Raw genomic sequence first — 21,999 nt, 5'->3', positions numbered from 1 at the left:
GCATTGTCGTGCCCTCTTCACAACTGTGTTGATGTGTGTGGACCATGATAGATCCTTAGTGATGTGGACACCGAGGAACTTGAAGTTTTCGACCCCTCCAACTACAGCCGCGTCAATATGAATGGGGGCGTGCTCGGCCCTCTGTTTCCTGTAGTCCACTCCACGATCAGCTCCTTTGTCTTGCTGACGTTGAGGGAGAGGTTGTTGTCCTGGCACTACACTGCCAGGTCTCTGACCTCCTCCCTACAGGCTGTCTTATCATCGTCAATGATCAGGCCAACCATTGTCGTGCCGTCAGCAAACTTAATGATGGTGTTGAAGTAGTACGTGGCAACGCAGTCGTGGGTGAACAGGGAGTACAGGAGGGGACTAACCACGCACCCGAGGGGCACCCGCGGTGAGGGGTCAGCATGGCAGATGTTTTGTTGCCTACCCTCATCACCCGGGTGCGGCTCATCAGGAAGTCCCGGATCCAGATGCAGAGGGAGGTGTTCAGTCCCAGGGAGCTTAACTTAGTGATGAGCTTGGAGGGTACTATGGTGTTGAACGCTGAGCTGTAGTCAATTAACATCTCTCACATAGGTGTTCCTTTTGTCCAGGTGGGAAAGGCCAGTGTGGAGTACAATAGAGACTGCGCCATCTGTGGATCTATTGGGGCGGTATGTGAATTGGAGTGGGTCTAGGGTTTCTGGGATGATAGTATTGATGTGAGCCAATGACCAGCCTTTCAAAGTATTTCATGGCTACAGATGTGAGTGCTACAGGGCGATAGTAATTTAGACATGTTACCTTGGTGTTCTTGGGCACAGGGACTATGGTGGTCTGCTTGAAACATGTAGGTATTACAGACTGGGTCAGGTTTTGAAAATGTCAGTGTGTGTTACCTAGCTGCAGTGTTCGTAGCCGTAGACAGGAGACCAGTAGAGACAGGAGTGTGTGTGTGTTACCTAACTGCTGTGTTTATAGCTGTAGACAGGTGACCAGTAGAGAGAGTGTGTTGTAGAGACAGTGTGTGTGTTACCTAGCTGCTGTGTCCATAGCTATAGACTGGTGACCAGTAGAGACAGGGTGTGTGTGTGTTACCTAGCTGCTGTGTTCGTAGCTGTAGACAGGTGACCAGTAGTGACAGTGTGTGTGTTACCTAGCTACTGTGTCCATAGCTGTAGACAGGTGACCAGTAGAGACAGTGTGTGTGTTACCTAGCTGCTGTGTCCATAGCTATAGACAGGTGACCAGTAGAGACAGGGTGTGTGTGTGTGTGTTACCTAGCTGCTATGTTCGTAGCTGTAGACAGGTGACCAGTAGTGACAGTGTGTGTGTTACCTAGCTGCTGTGTCCATAGCTATAGACAGGTGACCAGTAGAGACAGGGTGTGTGTGTGTGTGTGTGTTACCTAGCTGCTGTGTTCGTAGCTGTAGACAGGTGACCAGTAGAGACAGGAGTGTGTGTGTGTTACCTAACTGCTGTGTCCATAGCTGTAGACAGGTGACCAGTAGAGAGAGTGTGTGTGTTACCTAGCTGCTGTGTCCATAGCTATAGACAGGTGACCAGTAGAGACAGGGTGTGTGTGTGTGTGTTACCTAGCTGCTGTGTTCGTAGCTGTAGACAGGTGACCAGTAGTGACAGGGTGTGTGTGTGTGTGTGTTACCTAGCTGCTGTGTCCATAGCTATAGACAGGTGACCAGTAGAGACAGGGTGTGTGTGTGTGTGTGTTACCTAGCTGCTGTGTTCGTAGCTGTAGACAGGTGACCAGTAGTGACAGTGTGTGTGTTACCTAGCTGCTGTGTCCATAGCTGTAGACAGGTGACCAGTAGTGACAGGGTGTGTGTGTGTGTGTGTTACCTAGCTGCTGTGTCCATAGCTATAGACAGGTGACCAGTAGTGACAGGGTGTGTGTTACCTAGCTGCTGTGTTCGTAGCTGTAGACAGGTGACCAGTAGTGACAGGGCCTCTCTAGCGATGATGCAGTCTTTAATAGAAACACTCTGCTGCTTCACACATATCCCAGCATGCAGAGCTGTGGGTGGCGCTTCGCCCTCACTGCTGGAGCTGCAGTTACTTCCTGTCGAGAGAGAGAGAGAAGTAAAAAGAGAGAGGAGAGAGAGAGAAATCCTCAGTATAAGGCCAAAGAATGAGAAGAGCGTAATAGACAATCCCTTTCATTGCTCACAATTCAGGCTGATGTGTATGTTGTTAAATGTGTGTCAATATATTCCACCAGTGCCTTGTATGTGTGTGTCTCACCAGTGCTGCTGACACGGGTGCGGACCCCAAGTGGGAGGAGCGAGCTGTGCTCAGGTCTGATTGGCTGTGGACTGCCGACGAGGTCCAATCGGCCAGCGGCTGCTGCCCATGTCAGACGCATGAAGCACGCCAACGTCGAGGTGAAGTCCCCCACCTCCATTGTCTATGGAGAAGAGACATGGTTAGAGGTGTGTGTAAGATGTGTGTGTATTAGTTGCATGTTTGTGTTAGGTATGCATTAGTGTGTGTGTGTGTGTACCTGTATAGCCACGCGTGCAGCAGGGATGATCTCCTCTACTCTGATGGAGGAGCGTTCAGACAGAGACATCTGTCTATAGGAGCTCTTCTCTGGCGTTCCACACAGCGACAGCTGTCTCCCCGGTCGCCCCGCATTACGGAACGGCCGACTAGACAGCGTGTCGCCCTCTCGGATGACATCATCATCCAGCAACGACGGCATACTTTGGCCAACCAAAAGGAACCTGCAGGGGAAAGAAAGATCCAATCACATTCAACCTCTCTAACAACTTATCTAAACGTGTGTGTGTGTGCAGTGGTAGGTTTAGTTATAGGCGACATGGACAGCCACCCAGGGCGGCACGGGGCACCCACACATTTGCGCGATCGTTTTTCTATCGCTCATTAGCACGTCACGTCAATGATATCATGTCACCATGTGGGACTGTGGGTCAATGATATCATGTCACCGTGTGGAACTGTGGGTCAATTAACCTTGTCGGAGTGGGCGCCCTGATTCTAGTTGCCTGGGAAGTTCTCCCACTCAGAAGTACGAGATGGGGAGGGGGGCGGGAGTAGGTTGACCAGAGGTCTCCCACTCAGAAGTACGAGATGGGGGGGGGGGGGGTAGGTTGACCAGAGGTCTCCCCACTGGAAGCCCGAGGTAGGGGGAGCGGGGAAATCTATCAAATAGCGCACCTCTAAGGTTGTACAGTACTAATGCACACCACCAAGGTGGACTGGTTTAGTCATGACTCTTGGTTGACAGTGTTGGGGGATGGGTAATGTATTGATGCTCGAGTGCCAAATCAACACAAATGTTTCTATTTGTCTTTGTTACTTATTTTTGATATTTATGAGTTATTTTTGTATATATTTTATATAGTTTTAAATGTTCTGATTATTTATTTGTGTTGTTCCAAATGTCTGAATAAAAATGACAGTTAGTGCAGAATGGTGGGTGGGGGTTCGCCCAGGGAGCTATACAAGCTAGAACCACCACTGTGTGTGTGTACCTGGCCAGTTGTAGACAGATGGAGTAGACTCCCTGTCTGGTCTCATAGTCCACCTCAGAGGGAATAGAGTCTCGCTGCATCACGTTCACCACCAAACTGAGACCTCCAGCTTTCAGGAAGTTCTCACAGAAAGACTTGACACTGGTCTTAGCCATCTCGTCATCTGAGGTTGGCATCAACTTAGAACTCAACACCTTGAGAAAGGAGAAGAAAGAGGTCACAGAACGAAGTGTGTGAAGTGTGTCCGTGCACAAATGTGTGGGTGTGTACAGGAGTGTGTGTGTGTGTGTGTACCTCTAGGTTGTAGAGGACTCTGAAGGTGGACATCCCGGGAGCAGAGGATCTGAAGAGTGATTCCAAGATGGAGGCAGCACTGGGCTGGTGCTGCTGCTTAGAACCCAGAGACGGAGACCGAGAGCCTGACCCCTGACCCAGGGTGAACAGCGTCTTCTACAGCAGACACACACAGGAAACGCATACATGCTATCACCCTCGCTCTGGTCAGAGGGGTTTAACTGTCCTCATCATTTCAACCCAAACACAAACTAACCCACCGGGCCTGATGGTTGCTAGTACAGGGTTAGATTATGATAGTACTGAAGGGTTAGTAGCTATAGAACTAGTTAATGCAAATGTACCTGGTGACTCCATACACTGGACTCTTTGGGAACAAAGTTATCTAGAGCATCCTGAACCTCTGGGTCTGTTGGGATCAGCAGCAGCAGCTTACGCACACGAAGGGTTGTCCTGGAACACACACACAGAGAACGTCATACATTCAGGTCCAGGTCCTTGAAGGATCTGTGTGTGTTCGTGCACAACTCACCGGGGTTCGTCCAGGTTGGCCAGCTGGTAGAGCATCTCAAACACGTTGCACACCAACGCCATGACAACACCTGGAAGGGACTTCTCCTACAAACACACAATCAGACACAAACATGAACTGAATGTGTTCGTATACACATGTCAGTGAGTGATTGTGTGTGGTTTACCTGTTCCATAGCGTAGGCTGAGTTGAAGACCGCAGAGCTGGAGGAGGAGGCGGAGGCGGAGGATTCAGAGCTGCCACCTGAGGGTGTCCCTGTGCCAGAGCTCTTCACTGTCAGAGACTGCTCATCACTGAACCCCAGCTGGGACAGCAGCTTCTGGTCCCGGTTCATTGTCAACTACAGAGCAAGAGAGAGAGTTACACAAAACACACAGATACATATGATACACAGTCACACACTTCCATCCTTTGGCTTACTACGCTGTCACACACACTGTTCAGTCAACAAGACACACAAATAACACACACACTCACCACGCTGTCATTGGCAAAGATTTGGACATTGTCGACTGGACAGCTGAGGTGCTCGGCGATCTTCCATCGGATGCTGCCTACAGTTTCATTACTGTGGGCCTCCAGGGTGAAGGTGTCTTTGGTGGACTCATAGGTGACGTGTAGAGAGACAGGGTGGCCATTGAAGGACGCTCCGTGAGGTAGAATGGTACGAGGCACAGAGTACAGATCCTACACACACAGTCATTTTTCTATCTTTCCATGTCAAGCTCTCATCCCCCAAATTGAAATGTTTATATCGACATATAGGTGAAAGTAGTCTAACGTTTAAACAAAAATGATAAAATGCCATGTTACATATTTTGGTCAGTGTGAGGTCTTACCTCGATAGTGATGACGTAACGCTCAGCCAATAGCAGCAGCCTCTCAATGATAACCAGTTTGGTGGACCTGGAAGGTGATTGGACCGACGTAGCAACAGTTGGCATGGCGGTGGCCGTCAGCATCTTGGTTGCCCTGGTAACAGCATGAGTCAACGTGGGGCCTCCTAGAGCTGAACTGGCTGCCTCCAGTCGTTTGTAACAATCAGCAATGAACTTCTTGTGTAAAGACACAGAATCCTACAGACACACACAGCGGGGATCGAGAGACTGAAAAACAGCTTCTATCTCAAGGCCATCAGACTGTTAAATAGCCATCACTAACATTGAGTGGCTGCTGCCAACATACTGACTCAAATCTCTAGCCACTTTAATAATGGAAAAATTGATGTAGTAAATGTATCACGAGTCACTTTATATAATGTTTACATACATTACATTACTCATCTCAGTATATATACTGTACTCTATACCATCTACCGCATCTTGCCTATACCGTTCGGCCATCTCTCATCCATATATTTATATGTACATATTCTTATTCATTCCTTTACACTTGTGTGTATAAGGTAGTTGTTGTGAAATTGTTAGATTACTTGTTAGATATTACTGCACGGTCGGAACTAGACGCACAAGCATTTCGCTACACTCGCATTAACATCTGCTAACCGTGTGTATGTGACAAATAAAATTTGATTTCAGAGTTAATAACAGAGATGGTAACCATGACCCCCACACACACACACACAGGTTTGGGTACTAACGGACTGCATGTAACAGGGATTATGTAATCGGATTACAAAAATGAAGTAACTATCAGCACAGATTGCTTAAAATAAATATGGCGTAATCAAATTAGTTATTTTCTTAAAAACAACGTATTACTTCATCTAATATCAAGATGTTTGCTGCAATAGAAATTGCAGGTTTTTGCGAGCTGTGCTGAGTGTAAGTCACCTTTTAGTGGAAATGGATACTTTTCCTTTCTGTTCGAATCTATTTAAAATCTCCAAAACTGCCAAATTACTTTCCTTGGTTGTCTCTACAGAAAAAAGAAAAAACATCAGACCCCCGCTTTACTGAGAACTAAATCATCCCCCATTTCATCAGGATCTTTCTGTCAAAAGGACACTTTAGATTAGTTAACACAGCTCCATCCTGTTTGTTCACTTCCTAAGCCCTGGGATGACACACACAGCTGCTTGCACAGCTAACCCTCTAGTTTCAGTGGAAACTACACTGAAATATACCTGTCAGCTTTGGCAGACCGATCTATGTGTTTTTGCAAACTGAGAATAGTCTACATTCAGAATATTTGCACAATTGATCATCCAACTCATGAAATAATCAGATCTCTTGGATCCGTTACATATGTTTACTTTATGGTTCCAGACTGTTGTTAAAGGTGAGCCAGACATTCAAACGATCATTTCCTCTTTTACTGAGCACTATCTGCTTGGTGGCTGGGTGCAGTAGGCCTAGAACTGCACAATCAAAGAACAAGAGTTGGGTCTGCTTTCCCTACAACTTGACAGTGAAGCAGACTTTTTAGCAGTGGTGCCATTTCATCAAGAAGATGCAACAGGCATCTGAGCCAGCAATTGCCCAAAGATGCTGGTGAGCTGGGTGGGCAAGAGGGAGATAGGTGGGCAGAGAGGTCACTCATCAGTCTGCAGCATAAACTGATGTGGCAGATGCTGGCTAACCAAGTAATCCAAAAGTAACCAGATTGCGTAACTCATTCCAATGGATTATATTACTAATTACTTTTACTGTCATGTAATCTCTAATCAGTAACAGATGACCTTTCTCAAGTAATCCTTCATCAAACCCTGCACACACACACACACCTTCTTCATCTTTGGGTTGAGGTTGGTGTAGCTGTAGGTGATGATGAGCTGGATGGCCTCGTTAGCGATCTCCTCGTCAGGCGTTTCCATGGCGATGCGCCAGATAAAGTCCATCCCAGACAGGTCCAGCCGCTCCACACACTACACACACAGGACCGAAATGATAAAAGGGTTGGGGTGTTTAGGTCCCACAGGTGCATTAATCCTAACGGTCAGGCTAGTGTTAGCCTCATACACTGAATAAATTGACAGAAACTGGTCAGATTGTTGGAGTCCATAAATTACTTTCCAGCTCTGAAAATATGTCTCAATACTGATATGGAGATGAACGACTGTCTAGACATATCATGAACCAAATGATTTAATAAAAAGAGGTCGTTTCACCATGTCAGTGCCTTTTGAGATGTGTAACTTGAAGAAAATTGATTTCGCCTAATTTTTAACATTGTTATATAGAGCACATACATGTTCAACTTAAATGTTTTTTTAAAATAAAAAGTAAATAAAAAGACTATAGCAGTGGTTCCCAAACTTTTCTAATAGTCCTGTACACCTTCAAACATTCAGCTGCGTACCCCCTCTAGCACCAGGGTCAGTGCACTCTCAAATGTTGTTTTTTGCCATCATTGTAAGCCTGTCACACACACTATACGATATATATGTTAAACATAAGAATGAGTGAATTTGTCACAACCAGGCTCGTGGGAAGTGACAAAGAGCTCTTATAGGACCAGAACACAAATAATAATAAATAATTGTGCACTTTAGCCATCTTACATATAAAACCTTATTTGTTCGACAAACATTGTGAATAACTCACCACAGGTTAATGAGAATGGTGTGCTTGAAAGGATGCTCATAACTCTGCAATGTTGGGTTGTAGAGTCTGTCTTAAATCATTTTCCACACACAGTCTGTGCCTGTATTTACTTTTCATGCTAGTAAGGGCCAAGAATCCACACTCACGTAGGTATGTGGTTGCAGTGGGCATCAGTGTCTTAACAGCATAATTTGCTAAAGCAAGAAACTCTGAGCGTAGCCCAATCCAGAAATCTGGCAGTGGTTTCTGATTGAATTCAATTTTCACAGAACCGCTTGTTGCAATTTCGATGAGGCTGTCTTGTTCAGATATCGATAAGTTGCCTGGAGGCAGGGCATGAAAGGGATAACGAATCCAGTTGTTTGTGTCGTCTGTTTCGGGAAAGTATCTGCGTAATTGCGCACCCAGCTCGCTCAGGTGCTTCGCTATATCACATTTGGCATTGTCCGTAAGCTTCAGTTAATTTGCACACAAAAAAATCATACAAATGATGGAAAGACCTGTGTGATGTCCTTGTTAATGCAGACAGAAATGAGTTCCAACTTCTTAATCATAGCCTCAATTTTGTCCCTGCACATTAAATATAGTTGCAGAGTCCCTGTAATCCTAGATTCAGATCATTCAGGCGAGAAAAAACATCACCAAGATAGGCCAGTCGTGTGAGAAACTCATTGTCATGCAAGTGGTCAGACAAGTAAAAATTATGGTCAGTGAAGAAAACTTTGAGCTCACGTGTCAATACTTTGCCCCTTGATAACCAGCACACTTCTTCTGTATGTTGTCAAAGCGTAAAATCGTCGCTGCCCATATCATTGCATAATGCAGAAAATACACGAGAGTGCAGGGGCCTTGCTTTAACAGAGTTAACCATTTTCACTGTAGTGTCCAAAACGTCTTTCAAGCTGTCAGGCATTCCCTTGGCAGCAAGAGCCTCTCGGTGGATGCTGCAGTGTACCCAAGTGGTGTCGGGATCAAATGCTTGCAGGCGCGTTAACCCTCCACTATGTCTCCCTGTCATGGCTTTTACGCCATCAGTACAGATACAACACATCTTGACCACCAAAGTCCATTTGATGTCACAAAGCTGTCCAGTACTTTAAAAAATATCCTCTCATGTTGTTCTGGTTTCCAGAGGATGTCTTCCTTAATTGACCCCCATAAACGTAATGGACATATACCAGTAGCTGGGCCAGGCCCGCCACATTGTCACGTGTGCGCCCTCCCCAGCCTCTAGGTCACCGGGCTGCTCGTTATGGCGCACACCTGTCACCATCGTTTAGCGCATCATTGCATTCTGACACTGACCTGGACTCCATCCACTCCTTGATTACCTGCCCTAAAAATGTCACTCCCTTTGGTTCCTTCCTCAGCAGTCATTGTTTCAGTTTGTCTGTGCGTTGTTCTCGTTTCTTGTTTTGTATTATTTATTTATTAAAAACACTCACTCCCTGAACTTGCTTCCCGACTCCCAGCACACGTTACACACGTCTGTTGACTCATCCAGCTGTAAAGCATATAATAATTCAGTGGCCTGTATGCAAAGCAGTAATTGTTTCAAAACATCTCCTGCCACATCACTGATGAGTCGTGAAACAATGTTGTTTGATGGAGATATTGTCTGTATAGTTTTTTTGTCCTTTTCCCCCAGTCCCAGCCATATTCGCGGTAGCAGGAAGAATTAAGTCCTCCACAATAGTATGGGGCTTGCCTGTCCTAGCCACTCGGTAGCTCACCATATACGACACTTCTAGACCCTTCTTATTAATGGTATCTGTTGCTTTTATGCGTCTTACTACTCGAAAGTCATCTTTATTCTCGCTCAAAAAACTCCCGTGGCTTATTTTTCAAATTGTCATGTTTTGTTTCTAAATGTCTGCGCAAGAGTGAAGGTTTCCTGCGAGAGAGTAACGGTTAATGTGATTGGATGTTAATTATTTGACTAGGCTACCTGTATTTGACATTGTATTACTTCGCTGAACACTAGATGGTTTCATTTTATTTTTGGCAGTGAAACGAGGCTACTCAGGCGAGAGAAAAAAACGCACCCAAATGTATAGTCCCATTGGAACATATAAATGTACTGTTTGAAAATGAGAAAAACATTTATTTATTTTTTTAAATGTGAATCACATTTATATTTGGCGTACCCCTGACGGCATTGCACGTATTCCCAGTTTGGGTATACCTGGACTATAGTAAGTATTATTAATGCCTATTAAAGGTGCACAATGCAGATATCGCTCTGCCATTTCCTGGGTTCTAAAATTCTAGTAGTTTGCTTAATTTCAGTTAGTGACAAAACAAGCAAGTATAGTGTAGAGATTCATTTGTACCATCTAAACAGCTGTGAAACATATTTTCCATAACCAAAATACTGAATTTTCAGCTGTTTGAAGCTGGTGTACAAAACCGAAAGTTTAAAAAAAGAAAGCTAAAAATGAAACTTTTGACAGATCTTTAACTCAAATTTCTATGTCAATTTTGTCGGGTCGCCCCAAAAGTTTAATATTGCCACTTTAAGTGCCAAATAAAGTCAGATTTGACCATAACAGGTCTAATGATTTCATCTTAAAATCCATACATTCTTTTATGACAGAAGGAATGGAAGCTTGTTTTGTGCAATAGGCAATTGAATGCAAGCTTCACACATTTGTAAAACATTTCTAGCCTGTCTATATATGGTTAACAAGGTTGATGTGTTATCCTCAACCAACTCAGTTTTCCACTACAAAACACTTTATTCACATTCAAAGCCAGATTTATTGAATTGTGGTCTATATTAAAAAGGGCACTTATCTGAATATAACAGGCTTTTAAAATTCTATATTGGAGCACAATTTCGAATTAAAATATCAAATGGGTATCAAATAAGGCACTCATTTCGTGTAATGACCTAAAAAGGGCGGTGTGTAGACAAATATAACTATACTTATGGGAACCAAAACAAATGCAACCAACTGGGGCCATTTTGGCGATCCTCATAAAAAAAAAGGCTATTGCTAGAATTAGGGTTAGGATTAAGTTTTGGGGTTAATCTTAGGGTAAGGGTTAGGGAAAATAGGATTTTGAATGTCCCCACAATGTTAGTAAAACAAGACTGTGCGTGCGTGTACTGACTCACCAGTTGAGTCCCCTGGCGTTTCAAGCGATGGTCACACAGGTTGACGTTCTCAAAAAAGGTCTTGAACAGATTGAAGCCTGAAAAATCCCAAATAAAACCCTGGTTAAAGCCACTATGTAAGATCTACATGCAGTGCATTCGGAAAGTATTCAGACCTCTTGACTTTTTCCACATTTTGTTAGGTTACAACCTTATTGTAAAATGGATTTCATTATTGGTTGTCCTCAATCTACACACAATACCCCATAATGACAAAGCAAAAACTGTTTTAAAGAAATGTTTGTAAACATAAGTATTCAGACCCTTTAAATCAGTACTTTATTGAAGAACCTTTGGCAGAGATTACAGCCTTGAGTCTTCTCAAACCTGTATTTAGGGAGTTTCTCCCATACTTCTTCGCAGATCCTCTCAAGCTCTGTCAGATTGGATGGGGAGTGTCGCTGCACAGCTATTTTCAGGTCTCTCCAGATATGTTTGATCGGATCTTCAGACTTGTCCCAAAGTCACTCCTGCATTGTCTTGACTGTGTTCTTAGGGTCATTGTCCTGTTGGAAGGTGAACCTTCGCCCCAGTCTGAGGTCATGAGCACTTTGGAGCAGTTTTTTTTCTTTTTTCCGCTCATCTGACTAGTCTCCCAGTCCCTGCTGCTGAAAAACATCCCCACAGAAATCTCAGCCACCACACTTCACCGTAGGGGTGCTGCCAGGTTTCCTCCAGACCTGACGCTTGGCATTCAAGCGTTGGCAAACTCCAAGTGAGCGGTCATGTTCCTTTTACTGAAGAGTGGCTTCCGTCTGGCCACTCTACCATAAATGTCTGATTGGTGGAGTGCTGCAGAGATGGTTGTCCTTCTGGATAGTTCTCCCATCTACATAGAGGAACTCTTGAGCTCTTGGTCACTTCCTTGACCAAGGCCCTTCTCCCCCGATTGCTCATAGGCCAGGCGGCCAGCTCTAGGAAGAGTCTCGGTGGTTCCAAACTTCTTCCATTTAAGAATGATGGAGGCCACTGGGTTCTTTTGGACCTTCAATGCTGCAGACATTTTTTGGTGCCCTTCCCCAGATCTGTGCCTCGACACAATCATGTCTTGGAGATCTACGGACAATTAATTAGACCTCATGGCTTGGTTTCTGCTCTGACATGCACTGTCAACTGTGGGACCTTATTTAGACAGGATGCACCTGAGTTCAATTTGGAGTCTACTAGCAAAGGGTCTGAATACTTACGCAAATAAGGTTCCGTGTTTTATTTGTAATAAATATGCAAACATTTAAAAAAAAAAAACAGTTTTTGCTTTGTCATTATGGGGTATTGTGTGTAGATTGATGAGGAAAATTGTTAATTTAATCCATTTTAGAATTGATTAAACAAAACTTGGAAAAGTGAAGGGGTCTGAATACTCCAAATGCACTTTATGTCAATGAGTGTGCTGCTATCAAAAATGTTTAAAAAAGATACATTGTGTGTGTGTATATCTCACCATTCATAGTAATCTCGTAGGGCTCCAGTTTGAGGATCTTCTCTTTAAAGAGCTGCTGCTGAACATCACTCTCCAGATCATGCTGGCCCTTAGTGAACCACTCAAAACACATCTACACACACAGGTAAAGTCAGAGTGGTGGAAAAAGTACACAAATGTCATAGTTGAGTACAAGTAAAGATATCTTAACAGAAAATGACTTAAGTAAAAGTCACCCAGTAAAATCCTACTAGAGTAAAGGTTAAAAAAAAGTATTTTGTTTTAAATATACTTATGTATCAAAAGTAAATGTAATTCCTAAAATATACTTTAGTATCAAAGTAGATATAATTTCTAATTCCTTATATTAGGCAAACCAAACATCATGAGTTCTTTGTATTATTATTATTTTTAAATTCACACACACACACACACACACACACACACACACACACACACACACACACACACACACACACACACACACACACCCTGAGAGAGGACTATGTAACATGTGTAGGTACCTCTCTGTCCAGCTCGCAGACTTCGGGCCCAGAGACCAGGCAATCCCATAGTTCTTTGGCTCTGTTCCAGACCAGGTAGAGGCTGGCCTCCTGGAGGAAGAAGGCCAGGAACCTCAGATGGCCGTCTAGATACTGAGGAGGGAGAAAGAGTCAGAGGCTTGCATGTACTTCAAACCACAATCATCACTGTTCCGAGTAACTCTAAGGCTTCATGCCACAATGATTACCACCCTGAAGCACTCACTTCTGTAATCATTAAGTTCTTTGAGAGGCTGGTTATGGCACACATTAACGGCACCATCAAGCCACTCAAATTTGCATACCACCCCAACAATCTCAATTGGTCTCCACACTACCCTCACCCACTGAGATAAGAAGAATACCTGTGTGAGAATGCTGTTCATTGACAACAGCTCAGCATTCAACACCATTATCCCTACACGCTTGTCACCAAGATTAGGACTCTGGGTCTGAACACCTCCCTCTGCAACTGGATCCTGGAATTCCTGACGGGCCGACCCGTGATGGTGAGGGTAGGCAACATCACCTCCACCAGGCTGACCCTTAACAGAGGGGCCCCACAGGGATGTGTGCTTAGTCACCTTCTGTACTCCTTGTTCACCCACAACTGTGTGGTCACGCACGACTCCAACGACAACGAGTCAGCCTACAGGGTGAAGGTCAGAGCAAGAATCTCTCCTTCAACGTCAGCAAGTCCAAGGAGCTGATCGTGGACTAGAGAAAACTGGGGGCATGGACGCCCCCATCCACATCGACGGAGTGGCAGTGGAGCAGGTAGACAACTTCAAGTTCCTCGTTGCCGAAACCACTAAAGACTTAAAATGGTCCAAATACACACACACACAGTCTTGAAGACGCAACAGTGCCTCTTCCCCCTCAGGAGGTTGAAAAAGTTTGGAGTGGGCCCTCAAATCCTTAAAAACGATCTACAGCTGTACCATTGAGAACATATTGACTGGCTGCATCACTGCTTGGAATGGCAACAGCACCGCCCTCGATCGCATAGCGCTACAGAGGGTTGTGCGGACAGCCCAGTACATCACTGGGACCGAGCTCCCTAGCCATCCAGGACCTCTATATCGGTGTGAAAAGAAGGCCCGGAAAATCATCAAAGACCACAACCACCCAAGCCATAGACTATTTTCTCTGTTGCCGCACAGCAAGAGGTACCGTTGGATCAAGTCTCACAACAACGGGCTCTTGAACAGCTTCTATCCCCAAGCAATACAACTGATAAATAGCTAACAAAATGGCTAAATGGACAGAGTTTACCTTTATTGACGTTTTCTTTTATATTTGTCTCTATGCACACTCACAGGGCCCTACACACAAACATTCACTCCATCATTTGCTCATTCACATATACTATGCATATACATTTATACTGACTCTACAGACGCACTCACATGCAAGCTGCTGCTACTACTCCGTTTCTTATATCCTTTTGCCTAGTCCCCTTACCCCTGTACATATCTACCTCCTTCACTCCAGTATCACTGCACATGTAAATATGGTATTGGATCTGAATTTTTAAATATTTCCTTTCTACAGTATGCTTACTTAATTAAAAGTGTATTTCATATTTATTATTTCTTGTGTGCTTTTTTCTAGTAATACATTGTTTTTGATTATTGCATTGTTTGGTTTAGAACTTGCAAGAAAGGCCTTTGGCTGTACTTGTGACATTAAAATGTCAAAATCTCAGGAGGTCAAAATCCTCAGTCCATCATCTCAACTAGGGCCAGGACGATACGAGTATCGTGGTATTTAGTATCGTGACAAGGAAACAAAACACGAAAGCGGATTCAACGTCTTTAGAAAAACAGCCCTAATGTTGGAAACAAACATTATGTTGTCATCCAGTCACATATTTTCCAAGCTATATCACACTATATTTTACATACAGCAGATTTGTTTTTATTTTTTACATTTTTGCTCCCCAATTTCATGATTACGATCTTGTCTCATCGCTGCAAATTCCCAACGGGCCTGGAAGAGGTGAAGGTCGAGTCATGCGTCCTACGAAACATGACCCACCGATCCACACTTCTTAACACTCGCTCACTTAACCCAGAAGCCAGCTACACCAATGTGTGGAGGAAACACCATTCAACTGACAACTGAAGTCAGCCTGTAGGCGCCCGGCCCGCCACAAGGATTCACTAGAGCGCGATAAGCCAAGTAAAGCCCGCCGGAAAACCCTCCCCTAACCCGGACGACGCTGGGCAAATTTTGCCATTCATGGCCGGATCGAACCCCAGGCTGTAGTGACACTGCAACACTGCGAATCAGTGCCTTAGAACACTGCGCCACTCAGGAGGACATACAGATTTTTTTTTAAGGACCAAAGAGTTGTCTGCTTGGTGTTATTTTTTGCCATGGAAAAAATATTGCAATACTGGTATCGTCACAGCCCTAATCTCAGCCACAAACTCCTACCAAAGCTCTACATTCATCAACCCATCAAAGCAAATCACACACAGACAAGCAGACACGCTGCGGTACCTCCTGGTAGGTGTATCGTCCATCTACGAGTGTGTGTCCGGCCAGTCCATTGCTCCCAGCTGCAGACACAGCCAGTCGATGACAGACCACCAAAGATCCTGTGATCAATTTGACGATCTCAAAGTTCTTCTTCAAGTCCTGGATGATGCTCTGCTGGGGAAGCACATGTGCTATGAAGATGTGTCTGTTAATTTTAAAATGTGTCAAGTAATGTGTTCATGTACTTTTAATGCTGTCAACTGCTGCCATCTTGGATAAGGTCTCTCTTGCAGGGGTAATGTGTGTGTGTGTGTGTGTGTGTGTGTGTGTGTGTGTGTGTGTGTGTGTGTGTGTGTGTGTGTGTGTGTGTGTGTACCTTGTCCTGTTTCTGGTAGGTCTGTTTGATGAAGGAACGTGTGATCTCATGGAGCTGCCGCAGAGCTGGAACCACCCAGACCGCTTGGGGGCTGCCCTGCTGTGAAGACTACACACACACACTAGATGAGCAGTACCGTCAGATTCCTTCAGCTCATCCAATCACATGACACAGAACACCAGAGCCACCCCACACACACACCTTACACCTTGATGCCCAAACACAAACCTTATCCAATCAATACCTCACCCCTTGACTTATACACCTGGACTTCCCCCAACACACACACACGCCGTATAACCTCAAATGAAGACTGGCCCATTCCACAGAAAATTAGACACCTGATGTAGTACTGAAACAGCTCATGTTACCCTGCGTCCTTAACCAAGTGGGAAGGTGGAATTTACCACATACACCTAAAATCGACTTGAATGCCCCTCCAACTGGTAATTACTAGTGGGAAACTCGTCTATCATCCATGAGCGCAGACTTCTCCACATGCTGACCTCTGACAACTAAGGAAATTCTCTCGATAACAGCATTTTGGGCAGTTAAATGCAACAACAAAAGCAATCTATAAATATGGTTATTGAACCCTATAATTCGTTTACAAGCATGATAGCTGCACTTTTAGTTAATGGTTGACGCAGCTTGTTGGCCATTAGCCAATCTGTGTTTCTCAACGAGTTCAAAGCACGTGAACGCATCCAACTGGTATTTACGAGTTCACAACTTGTAATTTCCACTTTCCCACTTAGTTATGAACGCAGCATTAAAATCAAGTCTAGCAATCCTTCAGTGACCAATCAAATCCCCCCGTGATCCAGCACTCCTCCAGAATTGGTTGGTGTGTAGCATTGAGAAGATTGTAGGTGAATGCTGACTGGTCAGTAGAGTTGGAAGTGGAGGGGCTTCTCTTACTTTGGCCAATGAGTTTTCTTTGGCTTTCTTCTTGCCCCAGGAGCCAGTAAGAAACGAGCTCTGAATGTCGCTGGTTTTACCCTCCTCCTCAGTCTGAGTCTACAAACATAAACTGGCTTATTCAGGGCGTGTGCGTGTGTGTAAAAAAACGTACATTGATATTCAAAGGCTGTGAGTGACAAAGCGCTTCAACCTACAGAGAAACAGAAAGTGTGTGTGTTTCTCACCTTCTTGATGTCTTCTATACATTTGATGATGTAGCAGCGTTTGACAGTCTCCTTCACAGCGTACGCGTCAGTGAGGATGGCCAGGTGTTCCTCAGACGCCTGCTGTACCAGGGAGGTGGGCAGGGTTGGCAGGTGGGCTAACTCCCACAGCACCTCCAGCACCTTCCCCGTGGTAGCCTCAGAGCGGGCCTCTCTACCGATCCTCCCAATCAGACTGAGCAGCTTCTGCCTCACACGGTCACTCTCTACCTCCCAGCTCTGGAACACACACATACATATTCAGGGCCTAAAATGTACTTTTTGTTCCACCAGCTATGGTGGCAGGTAGATGAAAGAAGAAAAAAAAATCTACCAGCCACTCAGATTTTTTTTACCAGCCAAAATATGTTTGTTATAATTACATTTAAAAAAATAAACCACGCTTTGTAATTTTTCTAAAACAAGAAATGTATTAGAAAGAAGTAAATGTGGTAATATTGCTCAATTTCATTTCATTTTTTTTCAGTCTTTTACCCAGAATATCAGATGAAAACATTTTCCCGCTTCCCCTATAAGGGCAGGAGGACAGGAGGTTACAGAGGTAACAGGGCCACTCAAATCATGTCACTTGTGTCTGTGTGAGATTTGGGATGTGACTAGTAGTAGACAGCATCTACAGCGTATCTGCTATCAATTGAAGCAGGAGATTCAAACGAACATTGAAAAACAACCAAGCTTGTGAACAAAACAATGTAAATAGCCAAGAAATAACAGGACAAAGTCTCACTTTGCAGACTTGAGTTAATTAAAACCAACTTTTATGCCTGTGCCAGCGCCTCCAAAAATGTATCTATCAGCACTTCACTCACAGTGCGTAAAGCTGTTGCTGCGCAAAGTGATATGTAGGATTTGTATTTCTTTGTGATTAGCAGCTATGAAACAAAACAGCAGAAATAGTTAGAAAACTCACACATATACTCATAGTTGACTTCTGACTCTTATTTTTATTAACAAATGGGAAGGTAATGCTTGCAGTGTAGAGCCTGCAAATTGACCACCCCCCAACGTGGCTGGTGAAATAGACATTCTTAACCGCCAATAGCTAAATCTACCAGCACTTGCCTGAGCATAAAATTAACACACACACACACACACACAGACGTTCCTAAGCACACATACAGACCTTCTGTATAAGGACAAACAGGTGGCTGAGCTGGTCTAAGTTGAACTTGACGGCAGCTGCAGCCATGATGGTGTGGATGTTCTCAATCACCGTGGACGACTGTCCTGCCTGTATCATCCAGATCTTGGAGAGCTCGTCCAGAGACAGTTTACTGCCCAGCAATTCAATGATGCCTTTTATTCGATCACAATACTGGGCCTGGTCTATGTTACCTAGAACACACACACACTTCTATTACTGCTTTCTCTTACCTGGAATCACATGTCAAGATAGATAAAAGTACAAATATGTTGTTCCAGTGCTAACATTAACATTGTCTTTACCCTCCAGTGCTATTGAGAGGACAGAGTTTTCTACCAGCCAGTCCAGCAGTCTGTCTGTGTCAATGGCATTCTTCACCGTCTTAGACATAGTACTCTCCTCGATCAGCTTAGTTACCTAGACACACAAACACATTTCATACCGTTTATAGCAAGAAGCATCCACATGGACAATAGCATAACAATAAGGAGAGCGACACCAGTTTGTCTTGGCCCCGCTAACTTCGGCAAAGGCTTCCTGTTTTACATCTAACCTTTCATCGTGTAACCCCTGACCTCTCACCTCTTTGAGGGAGTTCATCTTGGTAGAGAAGTGAGGAGTCTTCAGCATGCGTAGCAGAGTGTCCAGGCGCAGGTCGTCCACCACAGTGACCAGGGTGGTCTGGAACCTCATACACAGCAGCTTTATGGCCGACAGCAGTTCTGGGATGCTCACCAGCTTCTACAGGACGGACGGTATCAATCATCTGATGCGGTGTTCATAGGAAACTCTGTACAGTCCGACTGTTCGCTTCAGACTTTAAGCGCTGAATGAACGGTTTTAGACGTTGGACACTGATATTTATAACATTTACGGGAGCATCCCAAGGTCTGTAGAGCAGAGTCTTGCGGGTAAACAAGGCAGGGGGGTATTGTGGTACCTTGTCTTTCAGGTCCTTCTCCTCCAGGTTCTGAACATAGGTGATCATCTTATGGATAACAGGATCCAACATGGGCTACAAGCAAACACACATTATTATTAGTCTCATGAAGTTATCATCATGCTGAGGATGTACCATATGTTGCGTGTGTGTTAGAGGGAAATGTCTTACCTGCACCAGACTGGAGTTGAGGTATTCTGCACACACAGATAGAGGCTGGACCAGAGCAGACACACACTGCAGAGAGACAGACAGTTGCATACACACATAGTCTAAAAAAGAAAATGTTAAATGGTTGTTTCCCAAGGGTGAGGAGGTGGGGGGGGGGGGGGGGGGCTTGAGAAGCTACAGTCTCCAGTGCAAGAGAGAGATTAACATGCTAATGGTGGAGAAGGTCTTTGCTGTGAAAGGGATCAATGTGTGCGTTGTTTTCCGGTTAGAATCCTCAAAAGGAAGGACTCACACAAGGAGATCTAAGAGTAGCCACACAAGTACGCATGTGTGTCCTTACCCCAATCTCTATCTCCTGTGTATTGAGTTTAGCCTGGATAGCAGTGAACCCTCCCATCTCTCCAAACTAGAGAGAGCAAGAAGGGAAAGGACATTGAGAGAAGAGACAGAAATACAACAGTCACTTCACTGAATAGAGAGACACAGACAAAAATGAACGGCAATTCGACTGTAACGGAGCTGTATGACTACTTTGAAGAATTTACATAGTAAAAAGGTTTACATACATTTACTGGAAAAACTGCAGATGCTAAATTTGGTCAAATAATTGAGCTAAAATCCACTTTTTCGAGCTGAAAGACGACGGCCAGAGCTTACTCATGATGTTGCACAACGATTTAAGTCAATAAGTCATCGTTTTAGTCAAAGTATGATACTGTATTTTTATCCAAACTGTGCACTCCGTGTAAATCCACATGAATGCAGTATCTTTTCCTATGACATAGACATTGTTGTCAGCCTACGTTTTGTTTCAGGACTGGGTTTTATTTTAACGTTACCACCCACCAGCATGGCATTGTATATTAATCAGAAACAGCTGCAATTTTATTCCTCTTCACGACTGAACTGATCCAAACAGACTTGTGTTCACTGAGCCATGGAGCAAAATAAAATAAGGGGTGCAAATTAGTTTAACAGAAAATTATCAGATTCCTTTAGATCATTTGCAAATGTTCACTGATTTGTTAGTAGGTCTGTATAAAAAAATATATATACACACACAGACACACACCACACACAGTGGCCAGTCACCCCGTTCACGAAAATGGTTCGCTCCTACAGAGAGTGAGTCACGTGGCTGTGGCTTGCTAGAAAAGCAGGCAGACAGGCGTTGAGGCATTCATTTACTGTTTGATTGAACGTTAGAATGAGCAAAACGAGTGACCTAAGCGACTGAGCGTGATATGACCATCGGTGCCAGGCACGTCAGCTTCGGCGTTGGCTTTTCACTCAGGACAGTGTCTGCGGTTTACTGGAAATGCTGCGACAAACAAAAAATATCCAGTCAGTGGCAATCCTGTGGGCGAAAACAACTCGTTGATGAGGGGTCGAAGGAGAATTGCAAGAATCATACAAGCTAACAGGCAGGCCACAAACAGACAAAAACAGCACAGTACAACAGTGGTATGCAGAACAGCATCTCGGAACACACAACTCGTTGGTCCTCGTCACAGATGGGCTATTGCAGCAGGTGACCACACTGGGTTCCACTCCTATCAGCCAAAAACAAGAAGAAGCGGGCATGCGATCACCAACACTGGACAATTGAGGAGTGGAAAAACTTCAGGCTGGTCTGACGAATCCCGGTTTCTGTTGCGTCATGCTGATGGCAGAGTCAGGATTTGGCGTAAGAGTCCATGGCCCCATCCTGCCTGGCGTCAATGGTACAGGCTGGTGGTGTAATGGTGTGGGGAATGTTTTCCTGGCACACGTTATGTCCCTTGATACCAATTGAGCAACATTTCCATCCCCCGAAGAATTCACGCTGTTCTGGACGCAAAGAGGGATCCGACCCAGCACTAGATGGGTGTACCTAATAAACTAGCCACTGAGTGGCTAGTGACCCCTTTATAAATGGTATTATTGTGTGATGTGATAGCATTTTGAAAACCTGCCCCCCCCCCCCGTCGCCACAAGATTTTGACCGCTCTTGTTTTGCTACACTACACGCTCCACTGCTTTGACTGGTGTAACAATAGCTAGAAACCACAAGTGTCTACGCAGATAACGAAAAGGCATACACAAAAGAAAATTCAAGGAATTTATAGTGAGTTACATGTCACTTGCAGCGTGCATGATCATGAGCAAAGTCATTGTAGCCTATCATTTCACTTCCCATGAGAACCATGAGCATTGTTTTTGCTGTACCACAGCCGGAAACTGCCCGCACGCGCGCTGTTTGTGAGTGATCGCAATTATAGAATTGTACCAAATCACGTCTATAAAAGGTTGGAATACTTTCTTTCTTGACAGCATTCCACTTACACATATGGTAAAAGTCACTCACAAGATGTAATTAGAAAGAACACAAAGGGCCTTTATTATTGGAGTTGTTTTTATTTTATTAAACAAATAATAAGTTATTTGTCTAGGTACAAAATGAACAAACGTCTTATCCACGATAATTAAAAAAATTTTTTTTTTTTTACTCTGATATAAGAACAAAATGTTTGAAGCAAAGCATCAGTATCAAATAAACATGTTATCCATAATAAAAACAAAAAAGCTATGATAGGAAACAGTGGGTGAGATCAAATCTTCTGGAGACCTTCAAATGTTCAGGAAATCATTTCCTAGACAGATTTGCCTGGTAGTTAGCAGATTCAGCAGGGTAGACTTCTCTGTGGAAAACAGTTCCTCTGGCAATCATAGATACCTTCTTGGTAACGAGGGCACTCAGCAT

The 21,999-nt window shown here is 44.3% G+C and overlaps 1 protein-coding gene across 4 annotated transcripts in view; it reads right to left on the bottom strand.

The window, feature by feature from the left end:
* LOC139406674 (ubiquitin specific peptidase 24) overlaps positions 1-21,999 on the bottom strand; it is a 47,921-nt gene that overhangs the window by 18,140 nt on the left and 7,782 nt on the right. Inside the window, exons 7-30 of one of the 4 annotated variants that reach the window (XM_071149545.1) lie at positions 19,597-19,662; positions 19,257-19,322; positions 19,086-19,160; positions 18,728-18,886; positions 18,448-18,562; positions 18,125-18,336; positions 16,963-17,220; positions 16,736-16,834; positions 15,815-15,922; positions 15,460-15,609; positions 12,934-13,065; positions 12,431-12,542; positions 10,951-11,027; positions 7,010-7,150; positions 5,163-5,399; positions 4,801-5,010; positions 4,490-4,663; positions 4,324-4,409; positions 4,136-4,244; positions 3,792-3,947; positions 3,498-3,691; positions 2,504-2,726; positions 2,245-2,407; positions 1,901-2,062 (exon numbers count right to left, since the gene is read on the bottom strand). In XM_071149545.1, the coding sequence (XP_071005646.1) occupies positions 1,901-2,062; positions 2,245-2,407; positions 2,504-2,726; positions 3,498-3,691; positions 3,792-3,947; positions 4,136-4,244; positions 4,324-4,409; positions 4,490-4,663; positions 4,801-5,010; positions 5,163-5,399; positions 7,010-7,150; positions 10,951-11,027; positions 12,431-12,542; positions 12,934-13,065; positions 15,460-15,609; positions 15,815-15,922; positions 16,736-16,834; positions 16,963-17,220; positions 18,125-18,336; positions 18,448-18,562; positions 18,728-18,886; positions 19,086-19,160; positions 19,257-19,322; positions 19,597-19,662 (3,484 nt within the window). Of the gene's footprint in view, positions 1-1,900; positions 2,063-2,244; positions 2,408-2,503; positions 2,727-3,497; positions 3,692-3,791; positions 3,948-4,135; positions 4,245-4,323; positions 4,410-4,489; positions 4,664-4,800; positions 5,011-5,162; positions 5,400-7,009; positions 7,151-10,950; positions 11,028-12,430; positions 12,543-12,933; positions 13,066-15,459; positions 15,613-15,814; positions 15,923-16,735; positions 16,835-16,962; positions 17,221-18,124; positions 18,337-18,447; positions 18,563-18,727; positions 18,887-19,085; positions 19,161-19,256; positions 19,323-19,596; positions 19,663-21,999 lie in introns of all 4 variants that reach the window. The other 3 variants (XM_071149544.1, XM_071149546.1, XM_071149547.1) reach the window with 3 other exon arrangements.

Source organism: Oncorhynchus clarkii, chromosome 4 (assembly GCF_045791955.1).
Source record: "Oncorhynchus clarkii lewisi isolate Uvic-CL-2024 chromosome 4, UVic_Ocla_1.0, whole genome shotgun sequence".
NCBI lineage: Eukaryota > Metazoa > Chordata > Actinopteri > Salmoniformes > Salmonidae > Oncorhynchus > Oncorhynchus clarkii.
Note: the sequence above shows the minus strand (reverse complement) of the source record. Positions and strands in the feature narration are given on the sequence as shown.